The 16,952-nt window shown below is 42.2% G+C and overlaps 1 protein-coding gene across 1 annotated transcript in view; it reads left to right on the forward strand.

Annotated features, from left to right (window-relative positions):
- HDGFL3 (HDGF like 3) overlaps positions 1 to 16,378 on the forward strand; it is a 38,037-nt gene extending 21,659 nt beyond the window's left edge. The window contains exons 2-6 of the mRNA XM_068696377.1: positions 742 to 818; positions 3,653 to 3,791; positions 5,115 to 5,273; positions 6,858 to 7,004; positions 15,012 to 16,378. Coding sequence (XP_068552478.1) covers positions 742 to 818; positions 3,653 to 3,791; positions 5,115 to 5,273; positions 6,858 to 7,004; positions 15,012 to 15,017 — 528 coding nt within the window. The 3' untranslated portion in view covers positions 15,018 to 16,378. The remainder of the gene's footprint in view (positions 1 to 741; positions 819 to 3,652; positions 3,792 to 5,114; positions 5,274 to 6,857; positions 7,005 to 15,011) is intronic.
- Positions 16,379 to 16,952: the final 574 nt, after the last annotated feature.

Consider the following 16,952-nt stretch of genomic DNA (forward strand, 5'->3'; position numbering starts at 1 on the left):
GCACTGCTGAGCCGGGGGCACTGTCCCAGTCCCAGTTCCTTGCTGTTTCTCAGGAGAGCATCCTTGCCACCCCTCCCTTAGCTGCTGTGTATCTGTATCTTGAGAAATACGAGGACAGAAAGAAAACTTGAAAGAAGAGGTGGAGCACACGGGGGAATGGTGGCCTAAAGCGGTTGTTAGAACAGGCCGGGGGAAAGAGAGTGCCAGACCCTCCTCCTGGTGTGCGTTACACATTTTACATTGGGTAACACCACGACCACCAGGAAGCACCAGTGTGAGCTGGTCTGGTTTTCCTGCTCCGGAGTCTCAGAGATGCCATCTGTTCCCCATTTATTACAGAAGTTATTTAGGTGGCCATGTGAGACAGACAGTGTTACCCTCTGGGCTTCGGTGCCTTTGATGAGGCAGTATCCAAGTTTAACACTTAAATTAAGCGGGCTCGATTTTATTGCCTTCATGTGTTATAATGGCCATGAAATGAAATCAACAAAACTTTTTGTCTGCTCGTTGGTCTTCTGGTGTCTCCCTGAAGTGTTTCTGTCATATGCTGACATTTGTTGATACTAACTATGCTGACCGGCCTGCCTGAAAACCAGCAGCCGTCTCCCTTTCCCACCCCTGCACACAGGGCTCCCCCCAGGGATGCAGGGTACCTGTTACAGCACTCCCGTGGCTTGGCAGGGATTCTGGGATGAGGGGCACCACGTCTGTAGTAATCCTGTGTCTGTTTCTGTCTTACAGATTGATGAACTCCCTGAAGGAGCCGTGAAGCCTCCAGCAAATAAATACCCCATCTTCTTTTTTGGGACTCATGAAACGTAAGTGAATGAACACGATCTGTGAAATGTCTTCCTCCACTTCAGCTGATGTCATCTCCACAAATTTTATTGTAACAAATCCTACCTGAAGCCACTGGGAGACTAGAGGGAGGTCCTATGAGCCTGGCTTATTTGTGTTAACATACAAGAGTGAAACCTGAAAGTAGGCATGGATGCTGCTGTGTGGATGTTATACCATGGTCTAAGGATAAATAATAATCAGTTTCTGTGTTACTTGTAAAGTGTTGCCATAAATTTGTTACAGGATCATGTGAACTGAGATGCAGGGACAAAACTTTTATACTTCGGTGTACATGATAGCGGAGACCAGGCTGTCTCTGTTGTATCTGGGCACATTTGGGTTCTTGTCCTATGTGAGAACTCGCTTAGTGGTTGGTAAAATGAAAGGAAGCAGACCCCGGAGCCTCACGCAAGCCTCACATAGCTTTGAAATGTATGCATTCCTTTGAGATTTGTGCTGGGGATATTGTAGGATAGAGCTTTCAGAAGTGATGGAAGAACAGAGCTGGCTGACCTCGTAGGGAGAGAAGGGATTAGAACAGAGAGGGTAAGTTAGGTCTCATAGTAATTGCTACAAAGTACAGACTTTCAACATTACAATTTAACCAGCTTCTAGTCTATTTTAAATTTTAAATTTTGTTTTGCTTTGTTTTGTTTTTTATCACAATTTCCATTCAATTTTGTGTGAAATGTTTACATTTTAAAGCTTTTCCTTCCCCACTTGTAGGCAACATGTTTTCTAGGATTCCTTAAGAAATGGAAACATGAAAAAATGAAATTCTGATGACATTTTAAATTCAGTTTTAGAGGTTTGAAGTTTTATTCACAAATTATTGTTTTTGAATTTTAATGTTTTTCCACAGTATAATAAGGCCCATAGCTCATGCATTATGTTTTGTTTTTAAAATCTTTAAGGACAGCTTCTGCTTCATCAAGATCAAAATAGTCTCTCTTCTAGTTAAAATTTTTTCTACTGTTGCTGTAATGAAACAATCTGATATTTTGATATATTGTGATCCACTGCTACTGTCATCGTTGTGTAATAGTCTAAAAAGAATAAGGATAAGCTAAAATAAACTTATGATGCCTCAAAATCAGAAACCAAAATGTAATTTTATTTTTTCTTAATGAAAACATTTTTCTTAGAAACATTTTGAGAAAAAGAAATCTGACCACTATTATTCTGAAATGAATGAATCGCAGACTGCTAATCTCTTCTGTTTTGGATTTTATTAGCCTGTGATCTGACTATAACATCTGACACAGGAAAGCATTTCATACTTACTACCTTAATAATTTAAGAAGCATAACTGCTAAAAATGAACTGTAGATTGCAGCTTATGAGTTTTATAGCAGAGTAGTAGAAACTGTTACACTCTCCTAGTGGCAATGAATGTATTTCAAAGAAGTGGACACTTTTTCAGTGTTTACCATACATAAAAGACTGTAGAAACATTTCCATGCTTTACTGTTGAGCTAAATTAAGGTAGGTCCTGGTAAATTTCATAAGGTTTTCCTTTGTTGTTTGTGTTAGAACTGTTCTTGTTGATCTTGGGCAGATCTCTGTGCCTGCAGAAGCCCATGTGCAAGAACGGGCAACTTCCTATCTCACAATGATGTTACGAGAATAAATGCATTTAGAGAGGTGGAGCTCTGAGATCCTGTGACAGTAGAGACCACAGAGTTAACTTCAATTGCAGAGATCATCAGGAAAGTAGGGTGGTGATTATAGTGAGGGACAATGTGACATGCTCAGCTCTGGCCATTGGTGACATGGAATCTTCCATGTGGGAATGAAGTATTGTTGTGTTGTTTTTTTTTTTGCCTTCACTGTTTTTAATTTAACGTATGATTAGGCATCCCAGTACTGTGATACAGAGAACAGTAAACACACCAGATATAGATAGCCAGTGAAAAGGAAATTATACTTTCTTCAGTTTTACATAAGAATGTAGAACTTTACTGTAAATTATGTAAAAGGAGGATAAATGACCGGTCTTTTTTGTTATTATTATTTTTCCCTGCATTGTGGTGCCTGTGCTTGAAATTAGTTGGTGCAGTGTGTAGCTGACATGCAGCAGCAGAGCACAAAATCCCTCCTTTGCTGTGCTGTCTAAAAACCAATTTGGCCACAAGCACCGTGTGTGTCTCATTGTTTCCTTGTATTACTCATCTGCCTATACTCACCCATTGTTTCTTGTCTTATATGAAATTATAAGACTTTTGGGAAAGAGAACATTTTTATTGTGTTTGCACAGAATCTAGTATGTGGGGGGCTTGATCCATGGAAGACGCTCCCAGGCTTACAGTATAAATAATACTGAGTGCCCCTGCTTTTTCTGTGTAGTGGTACAAGGGGTAAGTTTTTTGCTCATGGGTTCTAGGCATTCCTTAAATGCTTTAGCTTTTCATATGGTATTATTTTTAGGCCTTTCTGGATTTGTAACACATAGGATTGGAAGTTTGGTCCCTTGCTGTTGCAGGCAATTACGTCATATAATCCCTTTCATAAACTGTTCAAGTGCCAGTTCCCAGCAGTAGTTAATATAATAAATGAGACTCGTTTTAGTTGTTTCTAGAGAGACACAGCATGGTTTTGCAACATCAAACATTGGAATGGCGAGCCAATCCATAAAATCAGACTCACAGCAGTAACTCAAAGCCAGTGGTAAATAAATAAATAAATAAAAATGAAGAACACAATGATGGAATGAGCAGAAGAATAGGGAAAACATTTGCACTGTTAATGTTTTTAATTTGAAGAGAAGGAATTTAAGTCCTTTTTTTTGAATGCTACCTTTGTTAAAATGCAGTGCGTTCCTGGGGCCCAAAGACCTTTTCCCATATAAAGAATATAAAGATAAGTTTGGGAAGTCGAACAAACGAAAAGGATTTAATGAAGGCCTGTGGGAAATAGAAAACAACCCTGGAGTAAAGTTTACTGGATATCAGGTAAATGAGTTTCTCTTCTATTCCTCCTTATCTTTCTTATTTTCTTTGAAGACTTCTTATCTATGTAAACATTGTATGAGTGATGATGGAAGGTCTTGGTTTTGGTGGAGCTAGAAAGTTTCTCGGCTGGTGATTAGAGTGTAATCATATAGTATAAAGACAACTGTGGTCCTGCACTGGGTGACAAATTGAACTTTAATCACACTGCAGGGCCCTTTGCTTTCTGTGATATTCTGGGGTGGCAAAGTGGAAAGTTCTGCAGCAGATTTAACTGAATTAAAAATGGAAGGTTTTGTTTACTCCACTATAAACATGACTTCTTCTTTCTGTTGTTTATTTTTATATCAAGTTCAGTGTATTTTACACAGACCTTAAGGTCACTGCACTTTTGATTTTTACATTGGTATGTATAACACACAGAACGCCACTGACAAAGTAGTGAGGGGTGAGAAGGTGGAGGTTTAGGCTGCTGTTACCAGATAATAGCTGCTGTACAACAGCTCTCCCTGTTGGATATCAGGAGCAAAAAGTGAGTGCAGCTGGGGAGGGAGAAGAGTAGTCAATGTAGTCGGTGGGCTGTATAAAACCAGAGAACTTAGCTCATTAAAAAAGTGTGGTCCTTTGAAGATAGAAATCACCTCCAAAAGACGGCGAACACCTATTACATTATTAGCACAAAACCTTACAAACCAAAGATACGGACCACCTGCAGACAAGCTGCTGCCCCTCTCTGTTCCTGTTTCACATTTTCAGCCCTACAGATGTTTTGCATACACTTGCGGATTTAAAAAAAAAATCTAGTGAATAGTCTGTGGGAGATGAACTGTCAAAGAGCTCTCAGCCTTTTGGTCAGTGTTTGCTTTTTCCTAACACAAAGGTCTTGCCCTTTGAGGGAGTTTGTAACAGCCGTCTTTTCTCCTGAATAAGTCTGTCCTAAATGCAGCCAAAGTCTAGAAGTTTCCATAGTTTTGCCCAAAAAGCTACATGCCAGATCTCTCCACTGAACAACCCTTGGTTCTCTAGCAAATGCATTTCTGTTATCAGATCTTCTGTACCTGTTTAAGTCTTTCAGAACATACTATCCCAGGATCTGCATCTGATAACTGTTTTCAAATGGTGACTGAGAAAATTACCTTTACAGCCCTTTCTCTTGGTAATTGTAAGAATAACTGGGGCTCCTCCTGTCTAGAACGTTTAAAGTGCAAGCTCTCTATTCCCAGTGTTTCTCTGTAAATACAGAACAAAAATTAAGTGGTAGCTTTTAGTGATATTTTTGTTGTTTATATTATTATTATTATTATTATCATTATTGTTACTTTAAAGGCAATTCAGCAACAGAGCTCATCAGAAACTGAGGGAGAAGGAGGAAATACAGCAGATGCCAGTAGTGAGGAGGAAGGTGATCGGGTAGAAGAGGATGGAAAAGGCAAAAGAAAGAATGAAAAAGCAGGCTCAAAACGAAAAAAATCCTACACTTCAAAGGTTATCTTCTGAGTTTTTCTATTGTTACCCATATGCATTAATAACCAAGTCACTGTGTACCTTGTGGCTATCTGTCCTTCCTTCTTTAGTGTTTTGATTCCAGTACTGTAATGATGGTGTTCAAACAGGCCCTTGATGGTGTAGACAGCCTTGGTGAGACAGCAGTTGAAATACTCTGCCCTGTTCTTGTGCCCACACTTTGAGAAGGCATAAGAATGGGAAGGAGTTCAGAAGATCTGTAAAGAAAATCCATGCAAAGTTAGCCTCAAGGTTCTCAGATCTTCAAGAAACAGAGAAATTTGATAAGCTCAGATAGGGATTTCCCCATAAAGAACAATAAAAATGCTTTAGAAGTGTGCCTCCTGTGAGACATAAGTTCAGGGTTGGTCCCTGTCTGGGAGAATTCAAGATTACCTCTCCCATCTCCAGTGTGAGTGCCCAAGATGCCGTAATAAATGGTAGGGTAGGGTCAGATGTGCTCAGTTCCTCCTGCTGTAGCTGTGCTTAAAACACTTCAGTACAGGATACAGAACAGGAGAGAGAAAGAGCTAATTCTGTAATCAGGGAGTAGGGTACTTAATTAGTAGATAACAGACTTACATTACAGTGTCTGCCTACCCTGTGAATATCTCAGTAACCACAAAGATAAGAAAGCTAAGAGTAGCGGGTCTCAGACTGCCTTATAATGGCTGGTCAAAGTAATCACCTGTGTACGTGGCAATTTGGGGATCAAATACATTCCTCTTGTCACCTGGGTGGTAGGGAGTGACATTATAGTCACTTCTCCAGCTCCATGCACACCTCCAGGTCTGTCCTTTGCTTAAAAAATGGTGGAAGGTGTGGCAGTCACACTCCTTCACATTCATGTTATTCTTCTGAAAGTGAAAAATAAATGAAATGAAAAGGAGCAAGTAGACAATCTAATCCAGGCTTAATTTAGGGGGGGGAGCAAGAGTTTTTGTGGTTCATCTACTGAACAAAATGTTTTAAGTAATTTCACCCTCTTTGTGTGTTTTACATTAGAAATTCAGGTCTGGTCTACCATCTTCTTTCCAGAAGACTCTGGGCAAACAGAGGATTAGGAAAATGGTGGCTTAATGCCACAATTTATCCTTTTGTACTGTAGAATTGCATAACATAAAGGGAGCAGGAAAGATATATTGGTTCCACATGGCTTTAATGTTAATATATTAAAGCTGACAGCACTAAAAAAACTATGGAAAGCAGTTCTGCTAATGTTATTCTCATTTTACATCTCTGTGTTTAATCAAAACTTTTGTCAAGCTGGCACCATCTGTTTCATTAACTAGCAAAACCTACAGGTGACCCAACACTAATACCCACCTCCTATTACTGTGTCTGTCTTACAGTCAACTATGCTGCCAGCCTGTGTTGAACACAGAATATCTGCTTTTGCTCCAGCTACTTAATCTGAGAAATGCTTTTCACCCTGCATTTCCTACCCAGTATTCACCTTGAACAATGAAGCACATGATCAGGCAGCATTGCAGATATGTTACAAAAATGTCTTTCTATGGCTGAAGCTTTGTTTTTGCTTTATAACTTTGTTGTCAATCATTTTAGAAATCCTCCAAGCAGTCACGGAAATCTCCTGGAGATGAAGATGATAAGGACTGCAAAGAGGAAGAAAATAAGAGCAGCTCTGATGCTGGGGACGCAGGCAACGACACAAGAAACACTTCTTCAGATTTGCAGAAAACCAGTGAAGGGGTAATCTTTCATTAATATGATTCACTTCACATGCACTTTGCTACCACTGGGCTCTGAAGTTGGGGTGAAAGGTGTTGTGCTGCAGTGTGTATACCACATGCAGATCTTTTCATATTGTGTTTAAGTGCTCAGAATGTGTCTAGAACAGAAACATGGGGTTTCTGTTCCATGTTCTCCCCTGGTACAGATTTTGCTCTAGGGAAATGACTGAATGAGGAAAGATACTACAAGCACTGTTTTGTTCCAACACTTGCATGGATGTCAGCTGAGAGTAACTTTTGAAAACCATGAGCTGGAATGATACAAAACTGATGTGAGCGCAGAATCAGACTGTTTGCACAATGCATTTTGGCTCACTAAACAGTGGGAACCTGCTTATCCTTTCACACTTGTTTGAAACCTGTGTAAATCCCACTGACTTCTTTAGAGTTCATGAGGTTTCCTGTGCGCGCTACAGAGTCTGTATACTTTGGGTTTTAGGGCTGATCCTGGCTTAGGATAGGGTCTTCCAAGGAAAGGGTCTGCTGTATATAATGGTATAAAAGTACATATATATGATCATATAGATAGTGTATTTGTAATTGTATTCAGTTTCAGACAGTCTGTGTGTTTGTGTCAGTCGTGTGCTTGTGTCAGTATTATTTCGTGACCACGGCAACAGAAAGGAAGGCTGCTAAGCAGGGTAGAACATTGGCATGGGAATTGGTTAACCGTGAGCCTCCTTTAACAACCAGTACTATTTCTGTGCCTTCAGAGCAACACAAGCCTCCGTGCTCCGGCACTTACAGCTCCTCTCAGAACCAGTTCCTTTCTGGTACCCATGCCAGGGCCCTGCCATGTGGCCAGCAGCCGGGCTGGGCTGTCACAGGAGCTGCTGAGTGACACGAATTCCCAGGTGTAGGAGGGAGCCAGCCAGCACAAGCTCTCATCTGACATTGCTGAGGTGCCTTAGCACCCAGCTGCGTGCTCAGCCTCAACCCTTTCTCACAAAACACAACCTCTGGGGAGCTGCTGTCATCTCATGCTTAAGACTTTCCCCAGAGCTTCCTGTCCCCTTGTCTTTCTGAGGTACTGAGTGTCTGTTTTGTGGCTCTTGGCCTTATGAAGACTTTGGTGTGTGGCTTCTGGGGCCTGGACCCTCTCGTTCACTCCGAAGGAGCTGCTGGCCTGAGCCACAGACAGGTGCAAGGAGCCACTGCACCCAGCTACACCTTCCCAACACCTCACCCACATAACCTAAGAGTCTGGGGCTGATGTATGTTGTGAGTGCACAGTGTGTGTGTTGGTCATTGTTGTGGTTTAACCCAGCCAGCCACACACACCACACAGCTGTTCACTCACCTTCCCCCCTCCCTCTCTGGGATGGGGGAGAGAAACAGGAAAGTGGAGCCTGTGAGTTGAGTTTATTAAGACAGAAAAATAATAATAACAGTGATGATAATAGTACTAGGAATAATAATGTGTATGAAACAAGTGATGCACAGTGCAATTGCTCGCCATCCGCTGACCAGTGCCCAGCCTAACCCCGAGCAGTCTGGCACTCCTTCCCCAGCTAGCCACCCCTATATATTGTTCAGCATGACTTCAGATGGTATGGAATACCCCTTTGGCTGGTTTGGGTCAGCTGCTCTGGGTCTGTCCCCTCCCAGCTCTCGCTGCACCCCCAGCCTGCCCGTTGGCAGGATAGACTTAGAAGCTGAAACATCCTTGGCTTGGTGTAAGCACTGCTCTGCAACAATTAAAGCATCAGCATGTTATCAGCACTCTTCTCATCCTAAGCCAAAACAGCACCCTACCAGCTACTAGGAAGAAAATTAACTCTGTCCTAACTGAAACCAGGACAGTCATGTTCTGGTTAGTTAACCCTGTGACACTTTCATATCCTCAGAGAGGTATTGGTATGAAAAACCTGGCCATGAGCTCTGTCTGAGGTGGCAGGAGGCCTGAGGCAGGTGCTCTGAGGTTCAGGAGGGCCTGCTTTGTTTCCCAGGTTTGTAGCGGTGACAGGGGATGTCTGTGAACTTCAGGCATGTTCTTGTAAGGACCAAATGCTTACTGAGTTAGGTCAGTCACAGATTAAGTGGCTAAAAAGTCGCACAGTGTTGGCTCTGTGGCTGGTGATATTCATATAGCGCTTTCTTCTGTATGTGACATGCTTGTAGCTGCTGGTTTAGGAGCCCAGCGTGCTAAATGCCGTGCTGCTCTGCAGCATTTTCAGGACTGCAGATATCTCAGCCCCTGTGCTGAAATGCAGTCAACAGTCTGTGTGCCCTGCCTGCCAGCACGAACTCTGCAGAAATATTCACGGTAAACATTGTACCCACGTGAGGAGTTGACTCTGCTCTGACCTCTGCAACCCCAGCGTTCAGGCTCGACATCACGCATGAATGACCAGTCTTTAACCAGATCTCTGATGCTTTTGATATTATGGGAAAGGTGAAGTTTTAGTAGCAGGTACAAGAAGAGGTGGTTTTAAGGGCAGCTGAAGATCAAAGTACTGCCAGGTTTGCAGGAATACACATCCTGATTCAAATATTTTACCTTGGGCCCATTTCTGCTGCAAACTCGGCATTTCGCTTGTAAAACCTCTTCTGCATTTGCAGTGCAGTTCTCTCTCAGGACCACGAGGAGACACTCCATGTCTCTGTGTCCTCAAAGCCAGACCAGGTGTCTGTTTAGAAAGTATCCTTCATCAGGCACAAGGCACTTGGGGAAAGAGGAATCAGGATTTTTTTTCAGTTTGCATTACACAGGCAGGCAGTCACGTAGCTCATGGCTAGTTGCTTTCTGGTTCTGCCAGGGGCCCTGAGCTCCTCCGGCCCACACACTCGGACTTCTCTCCGGTGCAAAGGAAGGTGGAAAAGGCCAACACATGCCTTCGGAGTTGGGGTGCTCTCCTTGTTGTTCACACCCACTAATCCGAACCACATCCAGGTCAGATAGAGGACACTGTCATAGGTGAAATCCTATAAAAACGTCTTTAAAATCGTGTAGGCTGTGAGGAAAGCACACTACGGATAATGCCCAGTGTGAGGAAAATGGGCTTCCCCCTCGCACCCAGCGCTGTGAGGCCGGGCGGGCTCGGGCTGTTCGGCCATAAGATGGCGCCAAGAGCACACCGAGATGGAGGTGGGTGCAGGCCGCGCCCCCGGTCTCAAAGGCATCAGGGGGCTGCGTGAGACTGGCACCAGAAGAGAGCTTGTTTCAAGGTTGCTCGTTGAGAGTTGCTGTGAAGGCAAAGAGGAAAGAAAAGCAAGAGCTCGGAGCTCAGATCTCAAGGACAGGCGTGTCTCCTCCTGTACTGGTTTTACTGCTGTGACCGGCCGCTCGGAGGAGGACTCACAGTGGAAGCTGTGAGGGGCCGTGGCTGTGAGCTCAGGCACCCCGCGTAGTGCTCCCCAGGGCTGCTCTGCACCTCCCAGTGCCTGACCAGGCACAGCTGGCTAAAAGACACGAGTTTTTCTCTTAATAATAATGAGGTAGTGGTTATGTTTTATAATCCCCACATTGCAAGCTAAAGGCACATCTCCCCTTTCCGTGTCAGAGGGAACCTTGTCTTTTAATCATGCTCTTAACCTCAGCATTATGGGGATCTTCATGAAGGGTTAACTGCTGAAGTCAAATGATTGCAGGAGCATCTTCACCTCTACTTTTTTAATGAAATTTCTAACCTCCAGGTGGTAGAGGAAAGCTTAGAAATGTGAAGTGATGGCTTCCTAAAGACTCAAAACCCAGAGCAAATAAAAGTACTTCCAAAGCTATGATGATTTTTTTCAGCCAATTTCATACTTTTCAAGGGCTCAACTCATGATTTTTTTTTATCCCTGGGGTTGACAAAACTGCTTTTTTTCTTATCTTTTCTTATCTTAGTTTCTCTACCATTCTTGAGAACTGCAAATACTCTCATCATAAAAGACGTGAGCTTCCTCAGACTCAGCCAACTTAAAATTGCATCATGCCACCACTACCTGGTTCTCAGTTTCTTTCGCTCACTGCTGTTGTTTAGCTGATTCCCTTGCTAAAAAGATATAAAGCCCGAACCTCAGGGTTTTATTATCTAATATTAATTAACTAATAATATGTTAACTAAGACGGACCATCCCACAGCTTGCTCAAATCAAGTCACAGACCCCCCATGGCAGTCCTCTGCTGTTAAATATTAAATTGTCTTGCCTGTCTCAAAATACCACATAAACGGAATACTCCTGTGGAAAGGTATTCATGGCTCTGTATTGTTTACTTTCTATGGTGCAGAATTAGCTCATAAATCAGTGAATTCATGGCAGCAGATTTACATTCCACATTTAAATCTCTTGTGACTTGTGTGTTTGGTTCTTGGCTGGCATAACTCTGAAACGTTGTAACTGAATACCTAAATCGCTTTTTACTTCCAATACTCTGGATACCCGTAAAATGACATTTGAAAGCTGACTGTAGTCTCTAACTTATAAGGAAGTATTTGAATGTTAAGGCCAGCACTTAGGGTATGGGGCAAGTTTTTCTTTCAGTATTTGTTATTTTAGTTACTAGTCCAGACACTGGCTTGGTAAGCGAGGCATTCTGTTCGTGCGAGCCTGCCTTCCATTTGTGTGAGGGGGCACGGTTGCCTTTCAGGAGGTGAATGATACTACTGAGTCTAAGAAAAGTACTAGATTTGTTGGAAATGAAATACATTTTTTGGTCCTGGTACAGCCAGGATATTGAAGTGGAGTAAAGGACTCTGATCTTTTTACTCACACTGACAATCAGTTAACATGGGAGTCAGTGGATCTATTTGTGGAGGCAACTGCTTGCCAGCATGAATAAGGGGATCAAAATCTGGTCCAAGATTACTGCCATCTGATACTATTGCAATTGGGGGAACATATTTAAAACAGCCTGTGTCCAAGACATATTTTTTGTTGTGATGTTTGTGGGGTAGCAACAATTGCAGTTACTGCTGTAAAAGAAAAGTGTTACAGCCATACTGGCCAGAGAAATACAGGTTCATTTCTGATGTGGTTTTGAGATGTTTGGTTCCTTAGCTTTTCCTTCTTTATTTCTCAAGAATTACATTGGCTAGACTGCGTAACAGTTTTGGGGTTTCACCAACATGAAAAGCATAGCATTTAGGGCTCTATTCTATGTAAAAGCATTATGTTGGCATTCGTCCAGAGAACTAAAATAGAATATGTGTTTCTGTCTGATTTTTTTTTTCCAGGAATTAGGTAAATTAGAAGTCACCTCTCCAAAAAAAACATTTGTAAAAATGCACAATAAGAATTTTGGTGTAAAAACTACCTAGTGACATACTCTCAACTGGCATAAAGAGGTGCGCTGTCTGCTGCCTTCACGCAGCTCAGAACAGCACTGCTCAGTAAGGCAATGAGACGTAATTCAGGGGGAACATAAATGTCTGAAGCAGCTGGTATAGATGAAATACACTATCTGCATCTCTGTCTACATTGGATTCTGTAACCATTTTGATCTCAAACCAGCATGGAATAACAACAACTGTAAAGAGCAAGTAAAAAATTATCCTTCTGCCCATCCAACAAGACCTAAAGTACAAGGTGGCTGAGTTGCCAGGTACTATCATGGAAGGAATTTTCAGTGCCAGAAAAAACAAGGCAATACGGAGGTTTAGCTTTATTCCCTGCTCTCTGTACTCCCAGTCCTGTTACAGCTCCAAGCTCCATTTTATGGCTGACTGCAATCTTTCACTTGCATCACCCAGATTCTGTGCTGTTTCTTCTGTGTGCAGCAGCGCTGGCCAGTGCAGCACACGTTGTACCCTGCCTTACAGTAAAGCTGAGTGGTGTGCTCAAACAAAGATGATGTGAGGTGATCTGCTTCTGAAGAGAAGTGAAACCATGGAGACCATGGAAACTGCTCGGCTGCGCCGCATCCTTGTTCAGCGGCCGATGAGGGAGCTGGCAGCGCGTGCTGCCCGAGCAGATGAAGGAGCCTCAAGAGGCCCAGGTTCTCATCCCAGGGGCTGCGTGCGTGTGGGGAGCAGAGATTTGCTGGCTTCTTCAACAGCTGGGAGCATGTGTGGAAGACAAAACCTGTGTTGTGGTGGAAGAGCCTCCTGCAAATTGCTGAAGTGCTAGAGGATGATTTGCATACCTGGCTCTTTGTTCTCCCTCCTGTGCTGTGCTGTGGCTCTACAGACACATCTGTGAGGCAGGGTAGTGCAGCTATTAGCATTTGCAGCGTGCCACGTGAGCAGGGTGCTTACCCAGTCTGCTGGCAGTAGCCCAGAGGGGCCTTGTTGTTAATAAGTGCAAAGCTTTAATACTCTGAAAGGATGGCTCTCCTTATGGGGTCTGAGAGGGATGCTGCAGGGACCGGCTGTTTGAACACCCATCCTGCCTGTCAGAGCTGCCTAGCAGCTGCCATTAAGAACTGGAGTCAAAGGCATGGCTCGATTGCTTAATCATTTATAGTTGCCTTGATGGGTGTCTGCACCTCCCTCTGAAGGGAACAGAAGTGGCAGTGAACCCTTCCAAGCCACGTCTCCAAAGCATCTGTAATAATCATCTCACCGACTCTTAAACAGGGGAGAGGAGGTCAGTGGAAGCGTGGTGCTGTGGATGAACTCCACCGCTGCACTTCTCGAGGGGAGGCAGGGCTCAGGCAGTTTCTTGTAAGACATCACTACGCGCATGAGCATTTTTTAATAAGTAACCCCTTATCATGTGTCGTTAGTCAGGATGTACTGGGACCTCCCACACGGAAGGTGCAGGATTCCATTACTTACTCTTTGCGCTGCACTAGTTTGCAACCCCCTTGTTGTAGGACAGAAAAGCCAGACTGAGCAGAGCCCTTAGTTCAGAGGTGCAGCAGCCAGATTGGGACCCCGGGCTGCTAAGTGGGTGCTGGTATGCGCTGATCCTCTTGGGCAGAGGAGTGCAGCCTGTTCTAGTCGTGGCATCACATGCAGCAGGCATGAGGGCCAAAGTGGGAGAGAACTTAGGCAGCAAACTGCTTGTGCAGGGCTGTTAAAATGCCTTCTTTGCATATTTTCTTCCAGATCCTGTGTAAAATGAAAATTCCATCACCCCTAGTGGATTCAACCTGTCCCCCTCCCACCCCTTATTCCTTGATGTTGGATTTGTTTCTTGGACGACCACTCCAGTTACATTACTAGTGCCTTCATACTGCTTGGGTGTTGTGTTTTTTTCCGCCTGTCAGGGTGTGGGCAGACCAGCATTCACATCCTGGGTTCTTTATAAAGGAGAAGGGAGATCTTGATCGGGGCTGGGTAGTCACGTAGCATTGCGTGACCTCACATTGTTCGGCAAAAGTAGTGGGTCCGTGCGCCTGTAGGTGTCTGGCTGCCTCTGTTTAATGTGAAGAAACTGAGACTGGGAGACACTTGCCATGGTGACATGAGGACAATCTGATCCCATTCTCATTGATGTCAGTGGAAGCAGGAGCTGACCTTGACTTGGTCATAAAGGGGGAGCTTCTTCCTTTTCTGTCATCACCTTACAGTGAACTCAAGCCAAACTGTTCTGTTTTCAGAAGTAACATTCAGACATCTTAGCTATGAAAACTGTTTACCTTTCCTTTTGCTTGTTAAGTGTTCGTTTGTTTGAACGAGAGTGTTCTCATCACAAGGTCTTCAGTGCCAGAGCTTTTGCTTGAAGCCTGTCGATATCGGTGATCTAGCCAAGTGGGAAAATGCGAGATTCGGTTGTGCGTGTGAAGTGTCCTACAAGATTTACAATTAAGTGACTGAGGAAGCCAAAAAACAACCCACATACATGACTTGAGTTACTTAGTTGAATAAAGCTCTAAATGTTTACTCTTAAACTGTGCTCTTTAATGTCTTAGAGTGGTATGTTTAGTTGATGTAACATAAGCAGTTTTCTCTAGAAAAAAAGTTCTGTTTAAACAGACCAGGCAACTGCTTGTACCTGTGACTTTGAAGTAGAATAATAAGGCATTAATTATATTCAAGTTTGTTGCAATGTACTTTTTCTTACATTAAATGTGATTTTTTTTCTTTTTCTCTTTCAGACTTAACCAACATAATGACTGCTGAATATTAAGGGAAAACACAAGAAGGTTCCATGTTTGGTTGTCTAATATTCTTGGATTTGATATGAGTCACCACATCTGTTCATTAGTATCATCAGCAGCATCCCAGTTTGTATGCACATTATTCACATTCCTATCTGTTGTGTTTGCAGAAATGACATTTTACCCTTTTTTCTAAGGGTTACTTTACAATTTTCATATTATTTGGTTGCATGAAGTTGCCCTTTACCAGTGGCTGAGGTTTATGAAGATATCGCATACTTGAACATGTTTAGATTCCTTTTCTAAACAGAAAAGGTGTAACTCCAAATTGTATCATTCTAAATCAGCATTTTTAAAAAACAAGTAGAAACGAGTCCCTTTCATACAATACTACAATCTCTTCCACCTACAAACATAATTTTAAATTTCCCTGTATCCATACTTTCTTGATTTTTGATCAGTTTACAACATAAAAGAAAAAATCTTTTTCAGTTGAGATCACCACAAAGTTCAATAATGTAATAAAATACCTTTCCTTATTAGAAGTACCTAGCTAGTTATACTCTTAATACTTCTCAAAATCATGATGTAATGTACACTATCTGACTTAGTTCCTATATGTGAAGTTAGTGAAAGTCTTTTTGTGTTTCTTTAGATTAATACAAGGATTTTTTCCAATGCCAACACAATTTGAAATCATTCATTTGGATGCTTTCCATTTTTAAGCTTACTGTGATATAGAACCCTATGGGAAACCAAAAGAAAACATCAATTTTAATTAATGAAAGGCTTAAAAAAGGATGCTGTCATTCTGGCTTTTTTTTCCTTTTGGAAATAGAACTAGACTAGTAAGTAAGCATTCCAAATCCATTATTCTGTGTACATTATTGTTGCTATTGTGATAATAGAGATTTTTATTTATTTTTATGCCAGCTTTTATTGTGGAAACATATTTAGTCTGGTTTTATCAATCCTTGTTATGCTTGTCCTTGGAACATCTTTTGCGTATTCAAGGTTTGTAGTTGACGAGTTTACTGTAAAAAACTAAAAAAAAAAAAAAAAAACACAACAAAAAAACATAAAATGAAACAAAAAGAAAACAAAAAAATGTATTGTTTTTACAGAATAAATTTATTGGAATGTGTATTGGGAGTAAGGTTTGAGGTTGTAAGCAACTAAGTTAGCGTCATATTTGGCTTCATACGTGTAATAATGTGAGGTATTAATGTAAGTCAAGTATTAAAGCAAAACATTCTGTTAACATGAGTTGACCATAATAGATACAAGTGCAGGTGAGATCTTTATTTTTTCTGTACTTTGCCTTTTCTGGATAACAGGAGGTTATTAAATTCACCTTGAATGTATTCAAAGTTTCTTTAAAAACATTAGAAGTAACACTGGAGGCTCAAATATCTGTGAGACAGCATGTCCTGTTACAGCCCGATAGCTCGGGGGGTTTCTTGGGAGGACGTAAGGGGTTGGAGCTGGCCCAAATTCTAACATATGTGAAAGGAGTCCACACCAGGGAGGTTGGGTGCTTGAAGGAAACCCTTGCCTAAGTTTTTTTTTACCAAGAACCATTGACTGAGATGTGTTGTGGTTATTTTGGACCTATCCCTTTGGCTGGAGGTATAACACCATGGGTTCTCTCCTCTGAGCACTGCTGTGGCTACACCTCAGTGTTCAGCTGGAGAGCATCAAAGCATGAATTTCTTGCTGCTCTGAAAGTCCCCTTGTATAGAGTGCAACATGCATGCGCATGAGCTGATGCTTTCTTGTTACTGATTAGATTTAAAAAGAAAACTGAAATTCTCTAAATCAAAACACCCAAAATTCAGTGTCCCAAAATAAAGTGTTTGCAGCTAAAATGTATCAGCTAATTTCGTCTGCAAGAAAGGCACAAAGTGTACTGCTTTTAGTGTAAATACACATAGAAGT

The sequence above is a fragment of the Anas acuta genome, chromosome 12 (assembly GCF_963932015.1).
Source record: "Anas acuta chromosome 12, bAnaAcu1.1, whole genome shotgun sequence".
Taxonomy (NCBI): Eukaryota; Metazoa; Chordata; class Aves; order Anseriformes; family Anatidae; genus Anas; species Anas acuta.